The following is a 26,838-nucleotide window of genomic DNA, read 5'->3' as shown; positions in this document are numbered from 1 at the left end:
CTGGAGTGCATCTGCGCGATCGCAGCTCACTACAGCCTTGAACTCCTGGGCCCAAGCCATCCTCCCAGATACACAGCCTGCTGAATAGCTGGGACTACAGGCATGCACCACCATGCCTGGCTATTTTTTCTTATTTCCTTTACAGATTGCTAACCATAGCTGTAATAGACTGTTTGCAGAAAGGATCACAATTCCTCTCCTTGTATCCACACCCAGTTGCATTGGGACTTCACTGCTCTTCCCCTTGGTGAATTGGGGCTGGCCTTGTGCCTTGTTTCAACCAACAGAACATGTCAGAAGTGACAACGGATCAGTTCTGCATCAGGGTTTCAAGAGACCTGTGTGTCTCCACTCTCCGGTAACCCTGCCACTGCCATGAGAATGAGCTTGGGCGAGGCTGCTACAAGATGAGAGGCCACAGGGCCATGGGAGCAGGGACAAGCCACCCTAGTGGCAGCCATCTCAGGTCAGCCCTTGGCCGACTCCACAGCTGATCCAAGATGGACAGGTGAGCCCAGCAGCATTCTGAGGAGCCACCCAGCTGAGCTCAGCTCAAATTGCCAACCTGTAGAACTGTGGGTAGATGCATGGCTGTGAGTTTCAGCCACTAATTGTGGGATTTTTTTTTTAACACAGTAAATGCCAACTCATTTAATATCAAACTCAGAAATAAACTTTCTGCTGCCTTTTCCTCGTGTTTCTAGTTACTTGGCTATTGTACCATGTCTCTCTCAGAAGTTTGAACAAAGAAATAAATAACAGGCCAGGTGTGGTGTCTTATGCCTGTAATCCTAGCACTTTGGGAGGCTGAGGCGGGAGGATTGCTTGAGGCCAGGAATTTGAGACCAGCCTGGGCAACATAGCAAGACTCTGTCTCTACAAAAAATGAAAAAATTAGCCAGGCGTGGTGGTGCATGCCTGAGATCCCAGCTACCCAGGAGGCTGAGTTGGGAGGACTGCTTGAGCCCAGGAGTTTGAGGCTCCAGTGAGCTATGATCGCACCATGCATTCCAGCCTGGGTGACAAAGGGAGACTCTCTCTTCAGTAATAGTAATAATAATAATAATAGTAACAGAAAAACCTAAACTAGTCAGTTTAGTTAGCATATCTGGTGAAATGAATTGAAAGGGGGAAATTAAAATTGGTGGTGGAACTGTGGATGTGGATGTGCATTTTAAAAAATCACATGAAAATGTCCAATATTCTGCATTGCCCTAGACGGCTGAGACCTGGCAGGATTGGAATCCCAGTGCTGCCTGCCCAGACTGTTCCCTAACCCTTCTTTTGGCAAATAAATCTGCCATCATTTACCCAATTTAAAAAGAAAGTGGATTATTAGGATGTCACTGTGATAATCTTATCTCACTAGAGGTTAAAAAAAAAAAAAAGGTGGAAGCTAGTCTCATGCCTTTCGATTGTCCTTGTCTGAGTTCCACTTGGGCCAATTCAAAGAAAAGAAGACCAAGAAAACCAGGCCCCAGGTGAATGCCTACTGTAGTAGGTAAAAATTCCCTCCTGTGGCATGCTGGAAAACCTCTTCCTTCCCAGGTTCTTCTCTTGGGGGAACTGAATTTTATTCTATGTGCAAATCTATGTGCAAATGAGTGATTATTCCCAGTGTTATCACACAGCTCCTTTGAAATAGACTGTGGATTTTCATTGCATGTTTTATTTATAAGTGAAAAAATCCTTAGGACACCAACAAATACAATAAATTTACTTAACAATAAATTATAAATAAATAAATAAAACATTTAGTTAACACTACATGATTGAGCCACTGACAAAGTTGCCTTGCTCCACAAGCACTCTAGCAAATTCAGCTCCATCCCCAGAATTCATCTACTTTCCTGTCTCCAGATCGCCACGCCAGGGTGGTGGTGTTTCCTTCACTGTGATCACTTCTCCTAAGTTTCCTGGTGGGAAACTCATTCTGTCTGCTTTCCCTTGGGGGCACCAGGCATGCCTTTATCCTCTACCCTGGCCTTCCACTCTCTTCACCCTGGGGCACATTGCTCCCCATGAGGAAGGGTGACAGGCTTGTAGCCCTCTGTCACACAGCCCCTGGAAGCCATCACAGGTTGCGGGGACCCCTCCTCCAATACCTAAGCTGGACTGGGAAGATTCGGCTTCTGAGTCACTCCCTCCACCTCCGCCTCCTCCTGCTGGGGCTTGCTCGCAACTTTGGCTGCCAGAATCTTCTTCCGACCTCTCTGTTGCAATGGTTCGCTGAATGTTTTGATACCTTTGCATTAGAAAATGGAAAGACAGGAGTTAACTTTGGGTTGCTCCTTGGGGGCCAATACTCTGAATCAGATAATTAGAGAAATCCGTAAAGAATTGTCTTGAATGTCAGGAAAGAAATGCTTAAACTTCCCACAAGATAGCCAGAACAATTAGCAAGACAAGTATCTCTAAGATTATTCGAGTTCTTTTTGTTTTGTAAGCTATGATGAGTTTCAAGTATGGTGACTTTTCAAAAATCAACACAAATAATAACTAATCATGCAAAACAGCCTGTGCCCTGCATTAAACAAAATCAGGCTAAGTCTAAAATAAGAGTGTGGGAAGTAAATTAAAATGCTACAACTAAGATATCAAATTACCTCAACATTATTGTAATAAGTGTACAAACTGGGCTAGCAGTTCTACTCACTTAGTTTTTATTTGTTGGATAATTGATATAATTGGGCAAAGGTCATGGAAATACTATATCTAATAGCATGCTGGCAAATAAATAAATGTTTTCTGCTTATTCAAAGGCTCATTTTGTTTTTCTTCCCAAGTTGGGGACTTAGTCATTTGGCCAGCCAGCTAGCCACCTTGCCAAGTACCAAATATTTGCTAACTCTTCCAATGTGTGAAGCCTTTGTGCTGGACTTTTCGATGGAGGAGAGGATTAGAATATGACATTGCCCTTTAAACACACACAGTTGAGATGTAACAAAAGGGAAATGGGACAGAAGCCATAACTCCAGCCAGGTGAAAGGCTGTCACAGACAGGCAAGAGGTGTGTGGGACACAGATGAGGAAACTCCCAAGGTTTGTAAATTGTGAAGTTGGAGTATGAATTTGTTGGAGAGTTTGTTGGGAAAGGACACTTCAGAAGAGAAACAACACGTGCGAAAGCAGGCCGCCCTCGGGGAGCTCTGAGACGCCTGGCAGTGGTATCAGGGTGTGTGGGCACCGGGCAGGGCCAGGAGACCAGTGGAGAGGGAGGAGGGAGCCCCAGAGGGTGCCCTGCAGTAGGATGGGTGCTATTCTCTAGGCCGCAGGTTCCCCAACCTGAGCCGCGCAGAATCACCTGCAGGACTTAAAACACAGCCTGCCGGCCTCACCCCCAGAGTCTCTGATTCAGTGGGTTTGGCGTAGGGCCCAGGAATGTGCATTTCTTTTTTCTTTTCTTTTTTTTTTTTTTTAAGAATGTGCATTTCTGATGAGTTCCCAGGTGATCCTGATGCTGCTGGCCCAGGGATCAATCTTGAGAATGAACCATTGCTCTTGGTGATGGGTGGCTGCTAAAACAAACAAACAAACAAACAAAACCAGGCAGGGCCAGATGTACACGGAGAGTGATTACCCAGTGTCGGCGTGGAGAAAGCATTGCAGGAGAGGAGCCTGGAGCTGCTGGAGAGCAGCTGGGGGTTCCTGCAACAGCCTAGGCTGGAGACTTTTTGTCTCCGGGAAAGCAGTGAGGGGGTGAAGAGGAGGAGGAGGATGAGAGACAGGGTAGCAGGGAATAGCCAGTCTCCAAGTGCAATCCCAGGCGGGAACGCGCGGGGATGCTCGCTGCACAGACGAGACTCCATTATGGCAGGATTTCTGCAGACCAGGATTTCGTTGACCTTACAGAGGAAAGCTTTCTCACTGCCAGGCCATTTGCAAAAGCATCATCTGAGTAATTGTTAAAATTACAGAAATTGAAGCAAAATAAAAACCTGCATTTCTAACGAGTTATTTAGGAAGTATTATTTATATCTAGGTTTGAGAACTACTGGTCTAAGGGCTTTCTTTCACTGTTGTTTTATCTGGGGAGACTCCCACTCACTTCTGACACCTTTCAGAAGCCACCTTTGCCTGGAGTGGTTACTGCAAGGCATTTCCTGAGCAGGCCTCTTAGAACAAAATGTGGAAGGGGGCGATGAGCTGAGCGGTGGTGTATTTACAGACAGAAATATTTGTGGTAATTCACCACCCCGTACCTCTGTGGTGGGAAGTTGTGAAGAGTGATGGATGGTGAAGGATGACCCTCTGCGATCTTCTCCCTGCTGGGGACTCAGGGAATATAGCTGTGGCAGGAAAGCAGGGGGTGCCAGCAAGAAGCTGCCCAAGTGTGTGACCTTGACCAAGGCGGGGAACAGGGCCTGCCAAAGACCAAGGCAGCTGCTACCGGGAGGATTCCCTAAATGCCTTATGGCAGACTGCGTTTCTCAAAATGGCTCAACGATATTTTTAGACCCACATACTCTTCCAGAACTGTATCTCTACTTTTAAAAGACAGAATCCATGTCCTCTTCAACTACCTTGACTAATAGAGTTTGTAGCAGTTGGTGATGAAACTTAGCAGCCATGCTCTGAGGCAGCCTGGGTCTCATGGAAAGTCTCTGTGCAGGTGTCCTGGCTGAGAGGCCCAGCCGACAGCCAGCATCAAGCTCCTAATATGTGAGTCTCCAGCCCCGGCCACCCTCTGACTGCAACCAGGAGATATCCCGGGAGAGAACTGCCTAGCTGGGCTCAGTCAAAACAGAACCATGAGAAATAATGGTAAGAAGAAATGCTTGTGGTTGTTTTATGCCACTACGTTTGGTGTAGTTTTACTCAGCAACAGATGCCTGGAATAGGGCTTAGAAAAATGTCAAGTTGTAGGCTCTCTCTTCCTTCCCAATGTGCAGTAACCACAGCAGAGCATTATGAGTAAATATGATCTTATTTGATGAGGATAATGTCAGCAGTGTCACAACCTACTTCACATGTCCTCAGCTGGACCTTGGTTATCGCAGGCCTTACTGAGTCAACAGCCTCAAATCCTCCATTTGGCTCCTTGTCTGACCTCTGCCGAAGCACAGAGGCAGTCTGGGGAAGCAGGGCACACAGTGGCTTGAGGAGGGTCTCTGAGTCTCCTCTCAGGGCAGAACTGCAGCCTCAGAGGTTCCCCAGCTTTAAACAGGAGAGAGAGGCAGCTCTCTTCCATTTCATTAGGAATTATTCATCAATATCCTCCTCCATTTTTTTGTAGCAAAAGGTTAAATATTTATAATAGATAGAGGGCTAATGAAAATTAGCTAAAAAGTCAGCTGACATACATAATTTGTAAAGGGACACACACACACACACACATACACACGTACAAAGCCAAACAAGAAAAAAAAAAAAAAAAGCCCTCCAAAACCAAGTCAAACCAATCAGCCAACTAAACAACCTCCCCCCTTAAAAAAGCCCAAGAACAGACAATTCACATGGGAGAAACTACTCCTTATTAAAGAAAAGTTTATGGAAAACAAGTTGACCCTTGCTCCAACAAGTGAAATCTAAGTGGCATCAAAATACCAGGATCACCTCTTACAGCAACAAAAACAAACCAAAAGATAAGATGGAAGTGAAGCTGTAGTCGTTGGCAGAGTAAACCCCTAGAACCATAATGTCTAACGTAGAAAGCAGTTAGGCATTGATACCAAATGCCAAATCCACATTTATCTCCCTTGGCCTAATCTTTTGGGAATAGAACCCTAAGGAAACCCTCCACTATAAGGCAATCTTAATATTTAGCAGGCCCTTGCGACAAGAAACAGTGACAAAAGCAATAAGCAAAACATTCAACAGTATGAAATTAGGTTAACTAAACTTCAGCCAGTCAGTGGAATACTATACAAGCAATTACGTGTTAATCTGAAGACTATGTGGTAATATTAAATGCTTACAGTGTAGTAAGTGAAAAAAGAATATGAAACTAACTACATATCACCATTGTAATCATGTAAGAATTGTGCATGCATATGGAAATTGAAGATGGACATATGTTTTTAAAAAGCTAAATTGGCAGGGCACAGTGGCTCATGTCTGCAATTCCAGCACTTTGGGAGGCCAAGGCAGGAGGATCACCTGAGGCCAGGGGTTCGAGACCAGCCTGGCCAACATGGTGAGACCTTCTCTCTACTGAAAATGCAAAAATCAGCTGAGTGCGGTAGTGTATGCCTGTAATCCCAGCTACTCGGGAGGCTGAGGCAGGAGAATGGCTTGAACCCGGGAGGCGGAGGTTGCAATGAGCTGAGATCATGCCACTGCAATCCAGCCTGGGTGACAGAGTGAGACTCTGTCTCAAAAAAAAAAAAAGCTAACTCATCCTTGGGGTAGCTAAAGTGTAGATCACTTTTTTCTGTTTAAAACTTCTATTTCCCTTAAATTATCATAATTTTATACAAATAATTCAAAAATAAAATTTTAGTTGATTATTTAAAATAAGAATACATATTTAGATTTTCTGCTTTTCAGTAAGTATTTGTGAAAGTAGAATTAATTCTGGATTTTCTGAAAGCATGGGAATTAACTCAGAAAACGATCTTGTACTGAGTCCTATTAAACTTCTGGCACCACACTAGGTGCTGGGAGCAGAGAAGGGTAGAAAGAAGAATAAGGCAAAAAGGTAGGAAGTGGCACAGAGGCAGGCACATTCTGGAGGCTACAGGGGAGGAAGTCACTGGCTCTGTGTGGAGGATTCTGGGACGGCATCCTGGTGCACATGACATTGAGTCAGGTCTGTAGGACAAGATGTGTTTCAGGTGGGAGGCAGGCATGAGGCATTTTCCTGCAGTGGGACCCTGTGGCCAAGCCATAAAGGCCTGGAAGAGTGTGCTGCATCTGGGGAATGGCTGAGTTGGAACATGGTCACTGCAACCTACCACACAAGCTTCCACATTGATTGCTACTGTGTACTCTGCACTTCCTAGTGTTATGTCTCCTTGCACAAACACATTTGATTTTCACAGTCATCTGGTTACGCTCAAGGGAAACTCCTTGCAACACTGAGTAATACTTTCACATGGCTGTGAGCCAGTAATCATTGTAAATTTCTCTGGATAACTGTGGGTTATCAAAATAATGACCCTTGTGTGTGGTTGCATGTGAGATGGATAGAAGATTGGAAGTGTACTTTCTGGGGCTGCCTGTTATCACGCCAAATACAGAAAATTTTAAATGCTTCAAAGCAATAGGTTAAGATAAGTATGGAAAAGCCTGGATACTTATTTGAAGGTTATCTGATCTTCCCTAGGTACACTATTTCACAAGAAATAAGTACCTTCTCAAAGTGCTAAATTCCTTTTCTTTTTATCTGTCCAGATGGATGTAGCAAATGCAACTTCCTATTCGGCAAAGTCCAGCTGCCTCTCCCAGCATGTTCATCTCCACTGGAGGGCACAGGAATTCATATGAAAGGCTATAAAACTTATTTGGAGACCTGGTTCAGGATGGATTTGGCCTAATTTTTATATTATGCAAGCTGATCACCCCGATAAACTTTCGTGGATGTTTATGCCGTAAGTCAAGGTGCTTCCTTCTGCTTCAGATTCACTGTCTCGCTTTGGTTAGTGTTCAAAACAGCATCTCTTATGAATACAGCCTGACGATGCCTTCCCCTAGTTCTCTGCTAAACAATTGGAGCTTATCAGTTTTGGCAAGAGAGACCTAGGGGCTAATTTCCGCCTACGGAATCACAACAGGGTCTCTATCTAAGATGAGTTTACTTTGTCTTCTACATTTTTAGTTACACGAATCTTGTTGCAATCACCATGAAAGGACTCTCCCATGGATTTTCGGTCCATTCATGCCTAGTAAAACTGGGTTATCAGGACTTCCTCTCTGTAACATGCTTTGTTGGAGTGGGAATGACTGGAAAGTGTGCTGCCAATGCAAGTCTTTTATGGTTTTCGTTAATGACTTCAACACTCAGCTGCTGATGGGCAAAGGTGGAAAGCAAATGTCTTGCAAACGCTCAGGCAATGAAAAAATGTTCTGGTGATTTTCACCTAAAGCATGCTCCTCTGTGTACAACAGTAACCAGAAGTTCATTTTCTTTTTTTTTTGTTTCCATGTTTTTTGCTTGTTTGTTTTTTTGAGATGGAGTCTTACTCTGTCTCCCAGGCTGGAGTGCAATGGTGCGATTTCAGCTCACTGGAACCTTCGCCTCCTGGTTCAAGCGATTCTCCTGCCTCAGCCTCCTGAGTAGCTGAGATTATAGGTGCCTGCCACCATGCCTGGCTAATTTTTTTCTATTCTTAGTACAGACAGGGTTTTACCATGTTGGCCAGCTGGTCTCGAACTCCTGACTTCAAATGATCCACCCGCCTCGGCCTCCCAAAGTGCTGGGATTACAGGCATGAACCACTGCGCCCAGCCCCATTGTTTTTAATAGGACTAAATTGTTTCTCCTCCTTCTTTTCTGGCAGATAACAGTTAAATTTCAAAGGCATTTGCTATCAGTAGGTGTGTTCCACAAACCCAGTTCTTCATTGTTTTTAGTCTTTCTCAACTTTTCCTTCACCTTCATACTTGACATGAAAGCAAGACAGCATGTGGGTGCAATTTCAACTGAAGGAAGCCTCAGTTTGCAATTGCTGGTAATCAAAAGTATCCTGAAGCTGCCACTCCGGTCTTAAAGAGCAAGATGTCAGAGACAATGCTCTATACTAGCTTACTGCATCATCTCTGACATGAATAGACCACTGTTTAAGCCTGATACTGTTTAAGGTTTTGTTTGTAGGTTAAAAACAAAATGATATCTTTACAAGTTCAATAGAGAGGACCTAGTTTTTCAACAAAATAATTCTCAAAAATGTTTTTAAACATTTCTTTTTCTAAGATGAAGGCTTTTCACAAATTATTATTGATAGGCATATATCAATTATGGGATCAGGGTAGGAATGCACACAGTGATTTATGAGACAGTTTATTTTCCAGGCAGCTTTTAGTCTTCTTATGGAACCTGTCCTTGGAATGTTCTTAACTGAGGTCTGTATCCTTTTGAGAACTGTATGATGGGTATGGACCAGTCAGCCAGAAAAATGTGTATCTATGTACAATTTGGGTACAGTGCCTGGAAAGTTCAAGGAACACTGACATCCTTGGTGAACATCCCAGGAGAGGGGGATACACCAGCCCTTGGTTAAGAACTCTTGTTTTTGAGCCTAGGCTATTAAGAAGTTTAGATGATTTCCCATCCTTAAATGACACTCAAGCTTAACTCGTCTCTTGCCACCAAATTCTAAATCTAGCTTTCCAAATACCTACTAGGAACAGGTTTCTTAAGATACTTAATTACTTTCCAGTCTCCTCATACAGTCTGGGCAGAAAAGTGTAAGGGGAGCGTCTCTAGCTGCCATTCTCCTTTCACTGTGGTTTAGGGGAGCTCATTACATAATGATCACCAACCGCCTGTTGAGTTGCTCCATCTGCTGGATGGACCCCGATCTCCGCATGCCATCCGGGGTGGCTGCCGCCGTCGGACGCTGCCAGGTGGTTGTGCGGTTCACGTGGTCCACATAAAAGACCCGCCCATGGCTGTCAATTCGAGCTTCCCAGTCTAGTGTTTAATAAGAAGGCAAAAAGAAAAATCAAGGACAAACTACTGACCCATGTGAAACGCATACAACTTCCAGGTCTTCTGCAGGTAGAACTCACCATTGGTTCATGGCTGCAGGCCAGACCCTGCCCACAGCACCTGCCACGACTTCTGGGACACTGGCATGAACTTGGGAGCTCAGAAAACAGTTTAATGAACTCAGACTCTCTGCTGGGCCATATTAAACAGTAACTGTTCTTCCTTGACCAAGACCTATGTTAAAATTCTAATACTTTCTTTTTTTTTCTTTTTGAAGCAGAGTCTTGCTCTGTCACCCAGGCTGGAGTGCAGTGGTGCGATCTTGGCTCACTGCAACCTCCACCTCCTGGGTTCGAGCAATTCTCCTGACTCAACCTCCCAAGTAGCTGGGGTTACAGGTGCCAGCCACCATGTCCGGCTAATTTTTGTATTTTTTAGTAGAGACAGGGTTTCACCATGTTGGCCATGGTTGAACAGGCTGGTCTCGAACTCCTGACCTCGGGTGATCTGTCCACCTCAGCCTCCCAAAGTGCTGGGATTACAGGCATGAGTCATCATACCCAGCCAAAATTCTAATAATTTCTAAAGAGAAAATCTAATGTTTAATGAATTTATGTCTTTAGAAATGTCCACCCCCACTGTCACTCTTGTTGGCTACTCAAACGACAGCTGTGGAAGACTGGAGTATCCTCCAGTGAGAGCTGACACTGTGATGCTGGAGAACACTTTCTTTGCTAAGTCTGGGTTCAGTGGAGAGAAGAATGGCCCTCAGATTAAAACCAGTTTTAACTACGGTTCTGAAGTCTTGGATCTGCGAATTTAGATGACCTCTGTCTTATAGTTAGCAAACTTAATCGATTGCCTTTCCTCTTGAGTGGGTGAATGGAAGGAAATGATTGTTAAGGTTTCAAAACAGCCTTTTGATAAGTTGTTAATTAACAGTGTATATTCAACCCGCAGTTGTCAAATATCTCTGGCCACCAAACCAAACCAGTAACTAGGAAGTACCCTTTTGTTGATAAATAACCATCCCAAACAGTAGAGGGAGCCCGAGATAAAGAAAAGTTCCCTTGCTTCCCAAATTAAAAACAAAAGAAAACAAAAATAGAAAACAAAAAGGTGGAAGCATGGATGAGTCACTACATAATACAGGCAGGGGCTGCGTTGGGGTGAGGTGGGTGGAAAAGAGCTGGAAGCAATGTATTCACATTTGAGCGAAACATAGAAGAGCAATGCCTGCTGTACAGAGACGGGCAAAGCTTTTAGATTCCACACATCACATTGTGGAAATAGCAGCAGTGTGATAAAGTTATGCTGAAAATACACAAGACTAAAGAAGAAGAAAAAGCAAAAATGTCCACAAAAGGAGGAAAACCATCCAGCCTTTTCAGTGAGAAAAGCCATAGCTTTTGGGAGTAGGTCAGATATTAACAGTTCCATTGAAAACTTATCATTCAGGTAATGACATAGCAACTCTCAATTTTTTAAGGGAAAAAATATATTTGGCATATTTATTGTTTTATATGTACATAGTATATCTGTTTGTGGCATTATGGCTTATGCCTGACCTGATGGATTGTCAAGTAATGCCCAGTAAAAACCAAAGTACCCCCAAACACCAAACTTAACTTATGAGAGAAATTGAAGGAAAGATGTAGGCAGATTGTATAAATATGTGCTAGGAGGTTTTGATTAAAATTGATCTAATGATTATCTAATGATAATCCAGCTGTCAAGTGTTAGGTGTAAATGGTAATTAGCTCATGGATGAAATTGTATATACATATAATTACTAGGTAATTACTCTTGATCTAGAAACTTAAAAATTTTAATGGATCCCAAACTAATATTAGTAAAAGTAATAGGACAACTACTTTTCTTGAATCCAACATGACTGTCTTCCAACAAAAAATGACCATTAGTCTTTGAAGAGCATTGTGCAATTTAATTCGACTGAACAAACTATGTAGCACTCACTCTAAACTAGAGACCGTGCCAGGTCCTGAGGACACAGAGCTGAGTGACACGTGACCCTGCCCTCCAGGAACCTACAGTAAAGAAAGGGGTCCTTTGCAGACAAAGGTTGGGTTTTATAAATTAAGGGAAAAAGCTAGAAAATGAAGTTGCAATAATGATAATTTATCACCACATGTTTCAATTCCTCATGGAAAAGTGTAGTAAACCCAACAGCTGGGCTCTTTTGTCAATACATTAAATATCTGGAATGTATTGTGCTAATTATATACTCATACATATTCAGAAAATCATCGCTAAGTGTAATCAGAAATTATGTACATGTTTTCTGGATTGCTTTGTAAAGAATTTGCTTTCACATATTTTATAACCAAAGGAAATAAATTCCAAATGGAACTTCAGGCATCAGCATGACTTGAAGGGCTCAGCACTGTGATGCCATGGGTTTGTCTAAAGACCACTTGAAAACAGTACCTTCATGATGCTGGTGCGAGTTATAGCAGTGCAGGTCAGGTCAATTCATTTGAGACTGTAGGATCTATTGCACACTAAATTATATGTTCTCCACAAAGTCCAAGAACAATGTAGAACCTGATCATGTGTCATATTTAGTTATTATATTAATGAAAACCTATACAACTGTACATTTTGAACAATTTTAACAAATGCAATATTATTGCATAGTCTAGACCTTTCCCTTGAACTTCAGAGTCACACATCCAATTTCCTTCTTGACATTACTACCTGGATGACATCTCAAATACAAGATGATCGAAACCAAGTATTGGATCCTTCCCACCAAAACCTGCTCTGCCTGCAGCCTTTCCTACCCATCTCAGTTGAAGGCAACTCCATCTCTGTAGGTTGAAACTCTTAGGTCATTTTTGATACCTATCTTTCTCTCACATCCATATCCAATCTGTCGTCAAATCTACCTTTAAAATATATGTCCAGAATCAGACCACTCCTCACCACTTCCACTGCTCCCACCCTGGCCCAAGCTACACTATTGTTTGTCACCTGGGTTACTGCATAAAGACATAACTTACGTTGAATCTCATGCTTCTATCCTTTCTTTTCCCAATTTATTCCCTACACAGCAACCAGGGCAAACTTTTCAAAACCTGAGGCAGACAACGTCACTTCTCTGCTGAAAACTCTACAATGTCCTCCTTTCATTCAGAGTAAAAGTCAAAGCCCTTGAGTGGTTTACAAGGCCCTGCGTGATCTGGGCCTTGCTAGTTCCCTAACTACATCATCTGCTGCCTTCTCCCTTCCTCAGTCTGCTCCAGACGCACTGGTCTCCTGTTCCTTAAACCCACCAGGGTGTTTCCACCTCCCGATTGGCAGTGGCCATTCTCTGTGCCTGCAAAGCTCTTCCTGCCCAACACTTGCAAGGATAACACCCTTAACCTTCAGGTGTTGTCTTCTCAATGAAGCCTATTCTCACCACTTGTTTTAAAATTGCAAACCAGCCACCACCACACGAACTCAGAGATCCCTCACCCTGGTCTATTTTTGCTTTTCCATAGCATCTCCTATGCTAGGCCAGTCCCTTTTTAATTATTGTTTGCTAATCTGTCTTCCAGACTAGACTGTAAGCACCATGAGGGCAGGAATCTTTGTTTTGCTTACCCACAATAGTACCTAGCACAGGGTAAACATTCAATAAATATTTGTTGAATGAATGACTATCAGCAATAAGGTAATTCTTGTACTATTTGAGATTATTTAACAATATTCAGTTGGTAGGATTCATTCATTCATAACAATATTCAGTTGGTAGGATTAACAATATTCAGTTTTTCTAAGGTCTTTCACTGTTATATGGATAGAAAATTGAAAAGTATCTGGAGAAATTTGTTCTCATTATTGAAAGTGGCTTATATAAACGAATTATTTTACAATGGATTTATATACAATCATTTATAATATTTGCATGTATAACTAGTTATCTGTACTGCACAGATTCGAAGTAGATTCATGCATTGAAAGGTTATTTGTTGTGGGGAAAGCATCCCTTTCCTGGAGATAACATGTTATACATATTTTTCAATTAAGTGTTACTTAGGAAGTATTTATAGTGATGCTAAAATTTTACTATTCATTTGTGGAATGTCCATAAATCAGTATATAAAGAAAGAAAGAAATCAGGCATCAAAAGTTCAAGGACATGATGTTTGGCTTGGCCCTTGAAAAACAAATATTGTGTTTCTTTAAGTTAGTCCACATATTAAAGATGTTCTTTGATTTCTCACCAATAAATTACAATTGAATAGGGAGAGGAGTGGTGTTCCGGTAAAGTACAGCACATTACCAAGAACAGATGAATTAAGAAATAAGCACTTGTCCTTTTGAAAACTGTAACTGCTTCATGTAAGCACAGGCAAAAGAATGTAAAGAAACACTGGTTCCTTGCATTCCGGAAAGATTTTGTAGTTGTAAAATCTATCAAATCTTACATATTATCTTTGCTTGAAAAATAAGTCAAAACCGAAACAGAGATGTTCCAGAATTCATGAACATATGTGATGCTAAGTGAATACATAATGTCTGGGGTATTGATTTCTTCCTATAAATGTATTAAATGGAGTATTATGAAGTTAAAGCTAGAATGGTATCTAGAGACTATCTAGGTCAAACCTTTCATTTAGCAGATGAAGACATTTAAATTTTATTTTTAAAATTTTACAAATGAGAAAACTAAGTCTCTGAGAGATTAAATGAATTTCCCAAGTTCAGATGACTAGTTAATTATTAATTACATACTACAGTTACCAGGAGAAACTGACATTGAATTCTATCTTAAAGATGATATTTTGCCTGGCAACCCCTAAGAACTGCAGAAGAAATGTGAAGCTATTACCTATGGATGCAAATTATAGTAAGGAAAGTACAAGTTCATGTGCCCAGATGGGTTCAAGTTGTTTTAACACATGGAGATGCTTGTGATGTAACAGATCCAATGGAGAACAATAGGATTATTCTATCTTGAACTGCAATTTTAAATATAAAATGTAAAATTTGGGACTTAAAGGTCATGAACAGTTTGCAAAGACTAGTCAAGTGTAATAAAGAAACGCTCTCCATTTCAGAAGCTGAGAGGCGCTGAAAACACAGTGTTCTCTCTTCAAGATCACATGGTGAAATGACTAGTCAAAAAAACAAACTAAAACCCAAAAAACCCCACCAGTTTTTAGAGTAGGTGTCATATTGGTTTTTGTTAACAGTGTAAGGCACGGAGTTGGGAAAGACTTTAGATGTTTACACACAAATTCATACTGACCTGCTTAGACTTGATAGGAAGAGTTAAGACACAGATTTTAAAAACTAAAGCTTACTTGGTGGAAGAGGCTCATCGATTGTTGGGTAGTGATGATGTTCAGGCCTCAGGGAAGGAAGCTGGCTTACTGGCTGGGAATTATGGAGTATAGGACATTCACCTACGGACAAGATAGTCAATACATTCAGATTCATTCACTGCTGTGGTAACATCATCAAAAAAGCATGACTGTAAAACTAAGTACCACAAGAAACAACCCCAAAGAGCGGGAAATCCATTTGTGTGTGTGTCAGTTTGCTACATTCACAGTCATTCATGAGAGGGGGAAATATTTTTTTTAAAAAAGAAGAAAATCCAAACACTTCATAACTAATGATCTGTGCCACACAGTCCAATATGTAGGATTTGAGTCTGATTCAGTAATGACCCGAATTTCCTGAATCAGAAGGTGGCACCAGAAAGGAACACAAGAGAAAATTAGCAGAGCCTGATTGCAGCCCAGTGGAGGAAATAGGCCTGTTTGAGGGAAATGCAGCGTTTTATAAGGTTCCATAAAAGTTCCTTGGGCTTGTGCAAAATGGCACCTCCTTACTTGGATAGGTTTCATCACAGGGCTGCCGAAAGGCTGTTTTTCAGATTTTTGAGGGGAATGAATTCTTAGATGCTACCTTTCCAAGACAGGTCAAGGAGCTGGCAAGCCAAGAATGTAATGTAAATTCCTGTAGTAGGAAAGCTGGAGGCTGGGGGGTGGGGGAGGGGAGCCAAGGTGCTGAGGGGTCTCAGAACTGTCCAGATTATTTTGAGGAGAAATCAGACAAGCCAGGGTGCTCCAGAAAGAGGAAAGGACAAGAGACAAAGGAAGTAGATAAAAAGCAGAAAGATGGTGACAGGAAAGCTCAAAACACAGAAATGGGAAAGAAGGAGGAAGAAAGACAGACACGGAGAAAGTTTAGAAATAAACATATCCACAGGATGCATGCCTCAGATTATTAAAAGGAAACCTACAACAGACATAGCTTATATTGTTCTCAGTTCAGACTTATAACGAACTGAACAATGTTCTGAAGTGGTGTCCTCAGGCATGTAGAGCAGCCATGCAGAAGGCAGGCCTGCAGCACCAGCTGCTTGGGTCACATAATCAGAGGCCTGTGCTCTTGATCTTTGCAGAGTGAGAAGGGCCCAGGACAAAGGATGGCCCTTTTTCAGACGGTTCCTCCTGCCTCACACCGTGCTGGTTTTCTTGCAAAAGCCTTCAAGGGCCAGAGGGCAAGGGTCAGGCCTTTTCCTTCTTCTGTCCTCTGCTGATGCAAATAGCAAGTGTTCCTTTATCCCTTGGGTGAAAAAGGAGAGAGACTGAAAAATGGTGGTCAAATGGTTGTAGGATCTCAAATGCTGAATATTTCCTAGAATATCCACACATGGAAAGGATGATTATTTCTTCTCACTCTAGTTCTATAGAACTGATCAAAAATAAAAATAAATTAATTAGGAAGAAAGGTGGGTTTAATTTTGTGATTTAATTCCTAGAGCTAACTGGCAAACAGAAGTAGAGATATATTCAGGAACAAAGGGACCTTTTAAATGTTAAATATAGAATATTATTTGTTGAGCAAATTCTGGTATGTTACTCAAATCCTCTGGGTCCTTGGAGACGCTAATGGAAAACAATGAAGGTTCCTCTCATGCCGGCACCCAGTTCATCGTGGATAGACTGCTGTTTCAAAGATGGGCTCTGTGTTTAAGTGGATACCACACTCATGTTTGTTTGTATATGTGTTTAGTGTCGGAAATTAAACAAAACCATGGTACAGTTGTTATGTCATCAGCTGCTGCATTTTTAATTTAGTTTCTTTAAAAACAACAATAGACTTACCTCTTGAAATTAAGGCAACCAATCAGGTTAATTACTCCTCCAAGCTAGGAAATACAATACTGTCGACTGCCTGGGGTTAATGGAGCTGATCCCACCTGCTTGTGAACCCCAAGCAAATGCAATGATGTGACCGACATATCTCAGCCGACTGAATGGATGGAGGCACTGAAGAAGCAAGCAGTTCTATTCTGCACAAGGACAGGGCTCCACATCATCACCCTTGCCTCAAACACAAAGCAAGATCTATTCCTCAGCTAAAAGCAAGCGACATCCTTTTAAATTCCCTTCTGTTTATAAATTATGTGACCTAATTGTAGAGAAAGGTTGCCCCACATATTATTTGAAGCAAAGTGATTTATACCTAATAATGTGAAAATGTCCCTTGAATTATAAAGTACAGGAAATGCAAATTCAAAGGATTGTTTTAGATGCTTTATACAACATAATTTAAACAGCTACCCTCACTGCTTGTCCGCCTGGAAGAACCCTCACTTGGTGGGAGGCAGAGTGCTTTTGTAGTATAATCTCATTCAATTCTCCCAACAACCCGTTGAGGGAGATTCTATAATTATACCCATTTTGCACATGAGGAAACTGAGGCACAGAGCAGCTAGGTAACTTGGTGAGGAAGTGGGAAGACTGTATATAAATCCAAGAGGCCTGACTCCAGGGCCTGAACTCATACCCATGACATTATATTACTCTTTTCATTCGTCTGCAGAAGGTCTTTTAAGAACTATTTTAAATTGAACTTTTAAAAAGGAGCTATTCATAGAGGGAAATGAAGCAAAAAGTATGAAAAGAATACTAGCCCGTATAGTTGTCAGTTCAGACTTAGAAGAGCGTTCCTCTATAAATTGTTGCCACCTCATCTATGTGGGCACGTGGACAACAAATCCACATGAGTTAATCTAATGCAGTTTCTCTCTCTCTCTCTTTTTTTTGACTGAGTTCTGCTTTTGTTGCCCAGTCTGGAGTGCAATGGTGCGATCTCGGCTCACTGCAACCTCTGCCTCCTGGGTTTCAGTGATTTTCCTGCCTCAGCCTCCCAAGTAGCTGAGATTACAGGTGCCCGCCACCATACCCAACTAATTTTTTGTATTTTTTTAAATGGAGATGGGGGTTTCACCCTGTTGGCCAGGCTGGTCTTGAACTCCTGACCTCAGGCAATCCACCCACCTCGGCCTCCCAAAGTGCTGGGATTACAGGCATGAGCCAACACACCCAGCCATCTAATGCAGTTTCTACAGTAAAGAAATTTGCAGTCTTGGAAGTCAAGGCGAAAGAGCAATAGGGATTTTTATGGAAGCAGAGGTCACCCACACAATCACATATCAGGCAGGTCATGTCAAAGCCCTGCTTTCTTGAAGCACCTGCTGTTGTGAAGCCTGGTGGCAAGTGAGGGACAGTCCCACAATGCAGACACTCTTAGCTCAGGGACTCACTGCTGAAGGGGGGAAGGCTGGCTGGGAAGAAGTCACATGCCAGCATGTGCATGGCCTTCAGGAGATCAAGAGACCCCTTGGGAATCTTTGTATTTCCCCTTGTGATCGCCATAGTGAAGCACGTAGGTGCTTCTTAACCTTTTCTGTGTTTACACACTGCAAAGTTCAGGAACTTAGACATTTCTTTAGAAACTGCCAATGCCAATGCCGAGATGTCCACTGTGGCCCTGAAACACTTTCTGCACTTCCACCTGCTAGACTGTTCCGCCTCTCTCTCAAGGGCAAGGATGTGACTTTTTTGTTTGTCAAACATGCTTTTATATAAATTTACACTGAGCCAAGTTTCAATTGACCATGTGTAGATTATCTCCCAACATGGGGGCCAAAAGACTGTGCACTAAAACAGGGTTGTATGGTTCTGAGCTAAGAAAAGTGTCAGTACACTTTTCAGTACTAAAAGCTTTTTAGTGAGAACAGTTACTTAATTTTTTACCTCTTGACCCACAAAGTCTAAAATATTTACTATCTGGCTCTTCATAGAAAAAATTTGCAGACCTCTGTAACTCAACATCCCTGCCAGCTCCTATGTGTGCCTTTTATGTGGGAATCCCCCAATCTCCTTTTGTTGTATTATTTTTAATTATGCTGTAATTATTGAGTAATGTCCATACATCACCTGATGCCAATCCATTTTCCTGTGCCCAGTGCATTACATCTGGCCTAGAATAAAGGAAGTCCTCAAAACATCCTTGTGACAGAAAGGCATTTCCCATTGCCTTCTCCTCACAAGAGGGATTTTCCATCCCACTCCTTGTGGGTGCCTTTGCATGCTGTCTGTTTGACCTTTCTGCCTATGTTTCTTTTTCTCTACCAATTTCCTTGCGTTTCTCATTTTTGCATGTGCCACCTTCTCTCACTCTTTTTCTGAAATGTAGAAGCGGGCATTATTGAATACTTAAAATTATTTTTTTAATGCTCACTTTAGCTCCTGTTCAAAAAAGTTTGTAGGCACCTCAGCCTACAATTGTTTAGGTGCTAAGAATTCAAACATAAAGAAACACAACTCTGGCCCTTGATGAGCTTACAATCTAGAGAAAATATCCCCGCCTTTTGTTGGAGGCTAATTTCAACAGCAGAACAGCAAAATAGCAGAGGCTATGTTTTTCTCTTTAAAACAACTGAATTATTTCATATTATTATGTGCCTTCTCAATTTTTTTTTCCCAGTCATACCACTGTCACTTTACTGGAAGACAATTCCCACTCCTGGATAAGGAAATGCAAATTAATTTCACATATAATTCCACAGGCATGACTAAGAAAGAACATCTTTGGTTAAAACACAGAATATGTTTTAAAACTAATGGTGGCAGCTTTTGGATTCGATTCTTATAGGAAACAAAGTGATTTATACACAATCATGTTATTTTCCCTTTCATTAGCCAACAACAACAACAACAACAAAACAAAACCAACAGTAATAACAAGAATTGAGTGGACATAAATAATGACAAATATATGTAGGCTAGACATATGTACATGTACGTACATGGGCTAGTTGAATTCTAAAACAGAGGTAAAATCTGTTTTTCAACTAATATTAACATCTATTGCTAATCTTCCATGTGCTTTGAAAGTCAGCAGATATTTACACATTATCCATTTAATGTAGATAGATTATTTCCCACATATATCATTTGATACTAGTCTTGGGGCTCTGGCTGCTGTCAAGACTAGGATAACATGTACACTAACCACTTCTGGTGATTAGTTAAAACAAACATAGAAGCACACATACAAGTGCACGCTCACATCCAACCAGTCATAATTCCTGGTGTGTATCTGAGACATGGTGGGGTGTCAGCTACTCACAGTCATCTATACTCAAACACAGATACACATGCACACATATATGTACAAGACAGGCATACATTGCCCCAGCAACCCCGTTTGACACCGATCCCTCGCCCCTCTTGTTTTTAAACTGTTGGTGACACCTTTGTCCCCCTGACGGTCCTATTCTCACTCTGATCAGGTTTGAGGTCTAACCTTCTCTCCGATTGCTTGGACCTGCCACGGGGGATTCCAGACCTTCCGGGGTTCTTTCCACGTGCCCGCTAGGGGCGGCCAGCTCGTCTTGCCACGGCCCAGCGCCGTTCGTGGACTCCGGGTCCAGCTCAGGGCTCTGCATGGAGTCGGGCACCGACTCGAACGCGCTGTTCTCCTCCTCCTCGTCATCTTGCGAGGAGAAGACGGTGCTCTCGGAGATCTTGGCGCTGTCTACGGAGGAGAAGCGCGTGTGGCTGGCGAACCTGTTGCCGTTGTAGCAGGAGGGGCTGTAGCAGGAGGCGCTGTAGCATGAGCTGCTGTAGCAGGACGTGCTGTAGCACGAGGAGCTGTAGCACGAGGGGCTGCAGCAGGACGCGTCACAGCCCTCGCAACTGTGGTCCCCGCCTTGCCTGGGGCTGGAGTCGCTCTCGCTGCCGGTGCTGGGGTGCGTGTCGCCATCCTGGGCCGCGCCATTGGCCAGGCTGGAGAAGTGGCCCCCGGAGTGGCCAGGGTGCGCCATGCCTGGAGTAGCCCCCTCGGGCTCTTCTCTGTCCTCTTCCAGGGCAGACGGGTCAGCGGCCACCGTGTCCACCTCGCTGAGCCCATCCTTCTCCGAGGAGTCCTTGAGGGTAGACTCCTCCTCCGCGCCGTCCTCCTCCTCTGCCGCGCTGCCGCCGTGGGCCGAGGGCATGCTGTGCAGCAGGGTGTGGATGCGGATGTAGTGTGTCCGCGGGGTCTCGGGGTCCCCGCAGGCTGACGCGATCACTGTCTCCAGCTCAGACACAGGCAAGGAGCAGGGCCTGCTTTTTCTCTTCACCGAGGCCCGCAGCTGCAGCCTGCCCTCTCCCTGCTCCAGGGTGGACACATCTCCCTCCTCCTCCTCCTGCTCCTTCTCTTCTTCCCTTCCAGCCCGGCTCTGTGTCGTTGCTTCCTCCTCTAAGGGCTCCTCCTCGGTACTGGCTGGTGCTTCACCGTCTTCCAGCAGCAGTGCTGACGCCTCCTCACCCAGGTCCAGCTGCTCGGCCAGCTCTTCTGCACTGGGGGCAGGCTGGATGTCCTTTTGCACCTGGGCCAGGAGGTCCCCAACCCCTTCAGGTCCTACAGAGACCATGCCCTGGTCTCCTGCCTCCCTGATGACTGCTGCTTCCTCAGCAGGTCTGGAAAGCTCCATGCTTTGGTTCCCTGGACCATCCAGGACACTGCCCTCATCCAGCTGCTCTGGCTTCCAGCTCTCAGAGGACTCCGGTGCCTCAGATCGAGGTTCCCCACTGCTGCTTTCCATCAGGTTGTTCATGGGGCTGTCCTGAATGGGGGCTGACTCAGGCTCAGTGCTCAGGGAAATCTCCTCGTCATCTGCTGGTAGGAAGAAAAATATGTCATTTCTCCCAGAAGAGAGCATTGTGGTGTTAGGATACCCTGTGGGACATGTAAGCCATCACTAAGGGATTTCTACATTAGGATATTGAATGTCGATTGATGAGGGTTTCTCACTGGCCAGAGCTCTAGTGAAAAATTCTGTAAGATTGAGTTCTTGCTATGTTAACAACAACTTGCAGTCATGGATATATTTCCGAAATCTGTTTCAAGGGAATTCATGTTTTGGTTAAAATGCCCGAAGCCTAGCACTAACCCAGTTCTGGGCACACAGTAGGTGCTCAACAGTGTTTGCCACATGGAATGACTTCCAGGGATGAGGGTAGTAGTGGTGTTATTTATAGCTCCTTGATGATTCTATTTAGTTAATTGCATTTGCTCAGAATGTTTCCTATGCTTAGGTCCTACAGGGTGGCATAAGGGGTAAGTGGTATTCTCACGCAACCAGAGAGAAGAAAAAGGCTGGATGAAGAATGGGAACAATCACAGTCATTCAATATCTCAGGCTGGAAGGTTCCCAACATTCAGAGTTTATTCCAATTTGAAAAAAAAAAAAAACAAGGTCTTCACCCTAAGCAGCCATTCAAGGGGTAGTAGCCAGTGTTTAACTCTACCTTCCTGCAGTTCTTCTACTGGATTCCTGCCCATTTCAAATGCACTAGTGCAATTCACTAAAGAAAATCAGTCCCTCTGGTGAGCTGTAAAGCTGTCCTTATGGCTACACCAAAGGAAGAGTCAGTTGTATTCTTAGAATATAGAAATAGACTGAATTTGAAAAGACGAAACAGTCAAGGTGTTTTCTTACAATCTAAGTTGTATAGTGGCATAGGAAAGTACACCTGGAGTTTTAACGAGTGGGTAGTGATAAACTCCAGGCTTTAAGTTATCAAGAGCTTCATTAGACTTAACAGCAACTTGTAAATGGTCCCGGAGGTCCTAACAGTTCTCAGTGTGATCTATATTGAGATGTATGGGGGCTACAGAAGAAGAGCAAAAGTAGAATTATGAGGCATATTATCATTCGTATTTTGAAATCTGTTTAGCATTAAATGGAATATTGGATGATTCTGGAGTTTTCTGTCCTATTTATACTTTCCATGTTTTTCTGTGATATTATAAAAATTCATTGCACAATTATAGTTCTTCAACATGACATACTTCAGCAACTGGCTAGTCTATATCTAGTTACTAGCTAGAAAGATGTTTCACGTTCATTCATTCATTCATGTATGTGATGATTAAACACCTATGTGGGTGCTGGGAGTAGGATGATAAATAAGACAGAGCTCCCTATCCATGTTGGCCTCATTGTTAATCTTCAGTCCACTGTCTAACCTCTACCTTTGGGTCACTAGAATGAAGAGAAGCTTCTCCATCAGGGGGACAGCAACCTGGTTTCCAGAATAGATCACTGGCTTCTGGGCCTCAAATGGAGAAGATAGAGAACCACAAAACCTAGGATATGTCTGGAGAGAACCATGGTTATTGTATTTTACAGAAAGGAACCATACTTATGACACTAGCCTAGGACAAGACATGAAGTTCATGCTGAAAATACCTGGGTGGATGGAGGAAGTGATCTCAAATCGGAATTGCAGCTGTCCACTCACATGATCCGTTGGAAGCCTGCGGCCAAGTGTGTAGCTGACCACCCTATCCCTAGAAGGAAATAAGCACCATCACAGTTCTGGTCAATACCTCTCCTTCTAATGACCATGCAGTGTGCTTTCTACACCAGTGGGTGAGGCAGGCAAGCCCAGGGAAGTCCTGATGTGCTCAACAGCAATACAAAACTGTAAGGAAGTCCTTATCGAATACAGATGCCCCTCGACCTACCGTGGATTACAACCTGATAAACCCATCAAAAGTTGACAATACTGGCAAGTCAAAAATGCATTTAATACATTTAGCCTACCAAACATCAGAGCTTAGCCTAGCTTACCTTAAAAGTGCTTGGAACACTTACATTAACCTACAAGTATGCAAAATCACGTAACACAAAAACGAAACTATTTTATAATAAAGTACTGGATATCTCATGTAATTTATTGAATACAGTCTACTGTAGAGTACGGTATCACTTGTTTACCCTGTGATCACATGGCTGACTGGGAGCTATGGCTTGCTGCTGCTGCCAGCTTCACAAAAGTATCATGCTGTGTATCACTAGCCCAGGAAAAGATCAAAGATCAAAATTCGATGTATGGTTTCTGCTGAATTCATTGTAAAGTAAAAAATGATTAAGTTGAACTAACTGTCTGTATTCTAAAGCAGGGGTAGGCAAACTACAACCCAAAGGGCTAAATGTGGCCCACTACCTGTTTTTGTGCAGTTGTGACATTTTATATTTTATATGATTGGAAAAAGAAACAAAAGAAGAGTAACATTTTGTAGCATGTGAAAATTATATGAAATTCAAATTTCAGTGTCCATAAATAAAGTTTAATTGGAGCACGGTCATGCTTGTTAGCTTACATATTGTCTGTGGCAACTTTCATGCTATAATAGCAGAGCTGAGTAATTTAGACAGGGACTGTGGGCCTTGCAAAGCCTAAAATATTTACTACCTGGCCCTGTACAAAAAATTTTGCCAACCTGTGTTCTAAAAGAGAGAGAGAGAGAATAAAAAAAGACACGGATGTCCTTGGTCTGCTTTTCCTGTGCAGATTGCCATTTTCCAAATATGTCCTCAACGATGGACAGTGCCAGCAGATACGTATCTTGTGGTATATATGTAATGTCTAAGAAAGGATGCTGTCATGGTTACTGGAGAGTCTGTGGGCGCTACAGAATGGCACCTGCTCCAGGATGAAGCAGAGCAAGACTTGTGGGTTGAGTTCTCTGACTTGAGACTTCCACTTAACACCAACTGCAGGGCTCCACATGTAGGGACCCCGAGTCTCCACCCTGGACTTTCGTGCCATCCCCTCCACCCCCTCAAAGCAATTTCTTAATTATAAAAAGAAAACTTTCTAGAGGCAATCAACCTGAAACTTTGCTATTATATTTTCATTAACAATACAGCTTCAGCAGAGTAAATTACCCCTTAACTTGGCCTAAATAGGAAGAGTGACCACCTTAGGATATTCAGGAGTTAACAAACCCAGGGTACACAGTAGTAACAAACACATAGCCCCAAACCAGTTGTTATTCAGATGACTCTGTATTTATTCCATTTATCAGTTTGTGACATGAAAATAAAAAGATAAATCACTGGCTGATAGTGTTTTAATGTTTCTTTCTAGAAAACACTGGCATTATGAGATAAACAACAAGCCCCTGACTTAAAATTGTTCTTTGATAGGCCATGATTTAGTGTTTGGAGTTCCTCAGAAGTCCATTAAGTAAAGCATTATATGTAGAAAAAAATAGGAGGAACCTCAGTATTTTGTCTATTTAGAAAGAGCCTTCGGTCAATATTATGAAGTACATCTATTACGACCATAACAAAGACATCCTGAACCCAAAACTTAATTGAAATCAGGGGAGGCCTAAAGACAATCAGACAGTGGCACAAAAATTACATTTATTATGCTTTGCATTTACTTTCCAGGCTTTTCTTTTTTTTTGCTTTTCACTCACTTAACAAATATTTTTTGAGCCCCTGCCATGTGAAAAGTGCTGCAGTTGATACAAAGCATTTCATACATTGCTCCTGCCTTTAAATAGCTTATGTCCAGCTGGGGGCATAAGGTAGGACCACTAAATAATGGTTCAAGGCAGACAGTGACACTTCAATGCGAAGGTGAGATGGTTAGAGTTAGAGGCAGAGAGCCAACTGAAGCCTGGGATTTTACAGGCCAAGGAATCGAGGAAGGATTGGAAATCAGAGTACGTGTGTGCCCAGGGGGGAAAGGTGCAAATATCTCAGGGCAGGGAGGGAGCCGTTACAGGTGGAGCCAAATGTTTCAGAAGCCATCGATGCAGGGGGCTTTATAGGGAGTGCATGTGCTGAGGGCAGAGGGAAACTGCGGTGCAAAGTGGATTCACTTTTGTTATGGGTGCATAATGGGGTTCTGCCATGGCTAAGGCTGCATGGCCACTGCTTCCATGGCCATCACCCCAACACTCTGCTCCTACCCACGGTGGGACACCTCCGGAAGGGGCAGCACTACAGAAGTGGCCCCCAGGGGCTGTGGAAGCAGAAGGCTTTGGAGGAGGAGCTGCTCTGCCCCGCCACCAGGGCGCGGTCTGTCATCCCATCAAAGAGGGTGGGAGGAAAAACACCTCCACGGCTTGCTGTTGCTGCCTCTCGGAGAGGTGTAAGCTCAATCACACTCGAGCTGTGCTCTCCATTTCCCTGGGTGGCAAGAACACTGGGAAAATCAAGCTAACCTCCTTCTGGTCGGGGACACCCTTTTCTACCTCAGAAACTTGCTTTCAGCTGGGGATGTGCCTTTCCACAGTGGGAGGCTGGGAGAGCGGGACAGTGCCAAGAAGATAGGCGCCGGCAGCTTGGACTTAGGAGAGAACTCAGCATGGGAGGGCAGAGGGGCTCTGTGGCTGCAGCGAGCTGGAGAGAGAAGTTCTGTTCCATAGGTACAAATTGATATCTAATGCATGCTGGGCGGCAGTGAACTAGGTGCTGGGGTAGAAAGAATTCCACACAGCCCCTGTTTTTGTTCTCTAGCCCACCCCCTGGCAGAGGTGCTAACAGCTGTGAGAGCAGCCAGTAGGGCAGAGAAGGAGAGAAATGAAAAGCGTGGCCCACAATAAGCTAGAGAATCAGTCCCAGGAACCCTGAGAGAAGCCTGTTGTGCAGGGATCGCCCTCAGGCTTTGGAGAGACACAGGTAAGAGTCTGACCTCCGGCTGGATCTCTGCCACCCACAAGCCTTGGGTTTACATAATTATTGATCCTTTTGAAGCCTTGTTTCCTCGTGGAGGAATGGTGATGACGCTGTCACAGAAGCATTATGAGGACTAAATGAAATAAAAAAGATCACAAGGAATACCATTTTCTTTTGTGTTCCTACTATGTGCCAGTGACCATGCTAAGTTCTTTATGTACACTTTTTGTCTGTTTAATCCTCACAACCATGAATGACAAGTGCAAACACTGCGTGTGACGCGTGACTGCAGCTCCATAAACTCAGCTCCCTTTGGTTGGAGAGTTAGTGGCAGGCCTCTGTGCACTCCGCTGCATGCACACCATAAAGTTCCAATTATTAATAAATGTCTGTGATAATTATCAGGATTCCAAAGTCCTTCTGATAATCCAAAGAACTTTAAATTAAGATACTTGGAAAT

General features: G+C 43.2%; 1 protein-coding gene across 1 annotated transcript in view; it reads right to left on the bottom strand.

Annotated features, from left to right (window-relative positions):
• HECW1 (HECT, C2 and WW domain containing E3 ubiquitin protein ligase 1) overlaps window positions 1-26,838 on the bottom strand; it is a 254,817-nt gene that overhangs the window by 97,733 nt on the left and 130,246 nt on the right. The window contains exons 8-12 of the mRNA XM_026456391.1: window positions 23,148-23,248; window positions 20,216-21,568; window positions 14,908-15,009; window positions 9,424-9,574; window positions 2,106-2,245 (exon numbers count right to left, since the gene is read on the bottom strand). Of these exons, the coding sequence (XP_026312176.1) occupies window positions 2,106-2,245; window positions 9,424-9,574; window positions 14,908-15,009; window positions 20,216-21,568; window positions 23,148-23,248 (1,847 nt within the window). The remainder of the gene's footprint in view (window positions 1-2,105; window positions 2,246-9,423; window positions 9,575-14,907; window positions 15,010-20,215; window positions 21,569-23,147; window positions 23,249-26,838) is intronic.

Source organism: Piliocolobus tephrosceles, chromosome 8 (genome assembly GCF_002776525.5).
Source record: "Piliocolobus tephrosceles isolate RC106 chromosome 8, ASM277652v3, whole genome shotgun sequence".
Classification (NCBI taxonomy): domain Eukaryota; kingdom Metazoa; phylum Chordata; class Mammalia; order Primates; family Cercopithecidae; genus Piliocolobus; species Piliocolobus tephrosceles.
The sequence above is the reverse complement of the archived record's forward strand: the minus strand, read 5'-3'. Positions and strand labels throughout refer to the sequence as shown.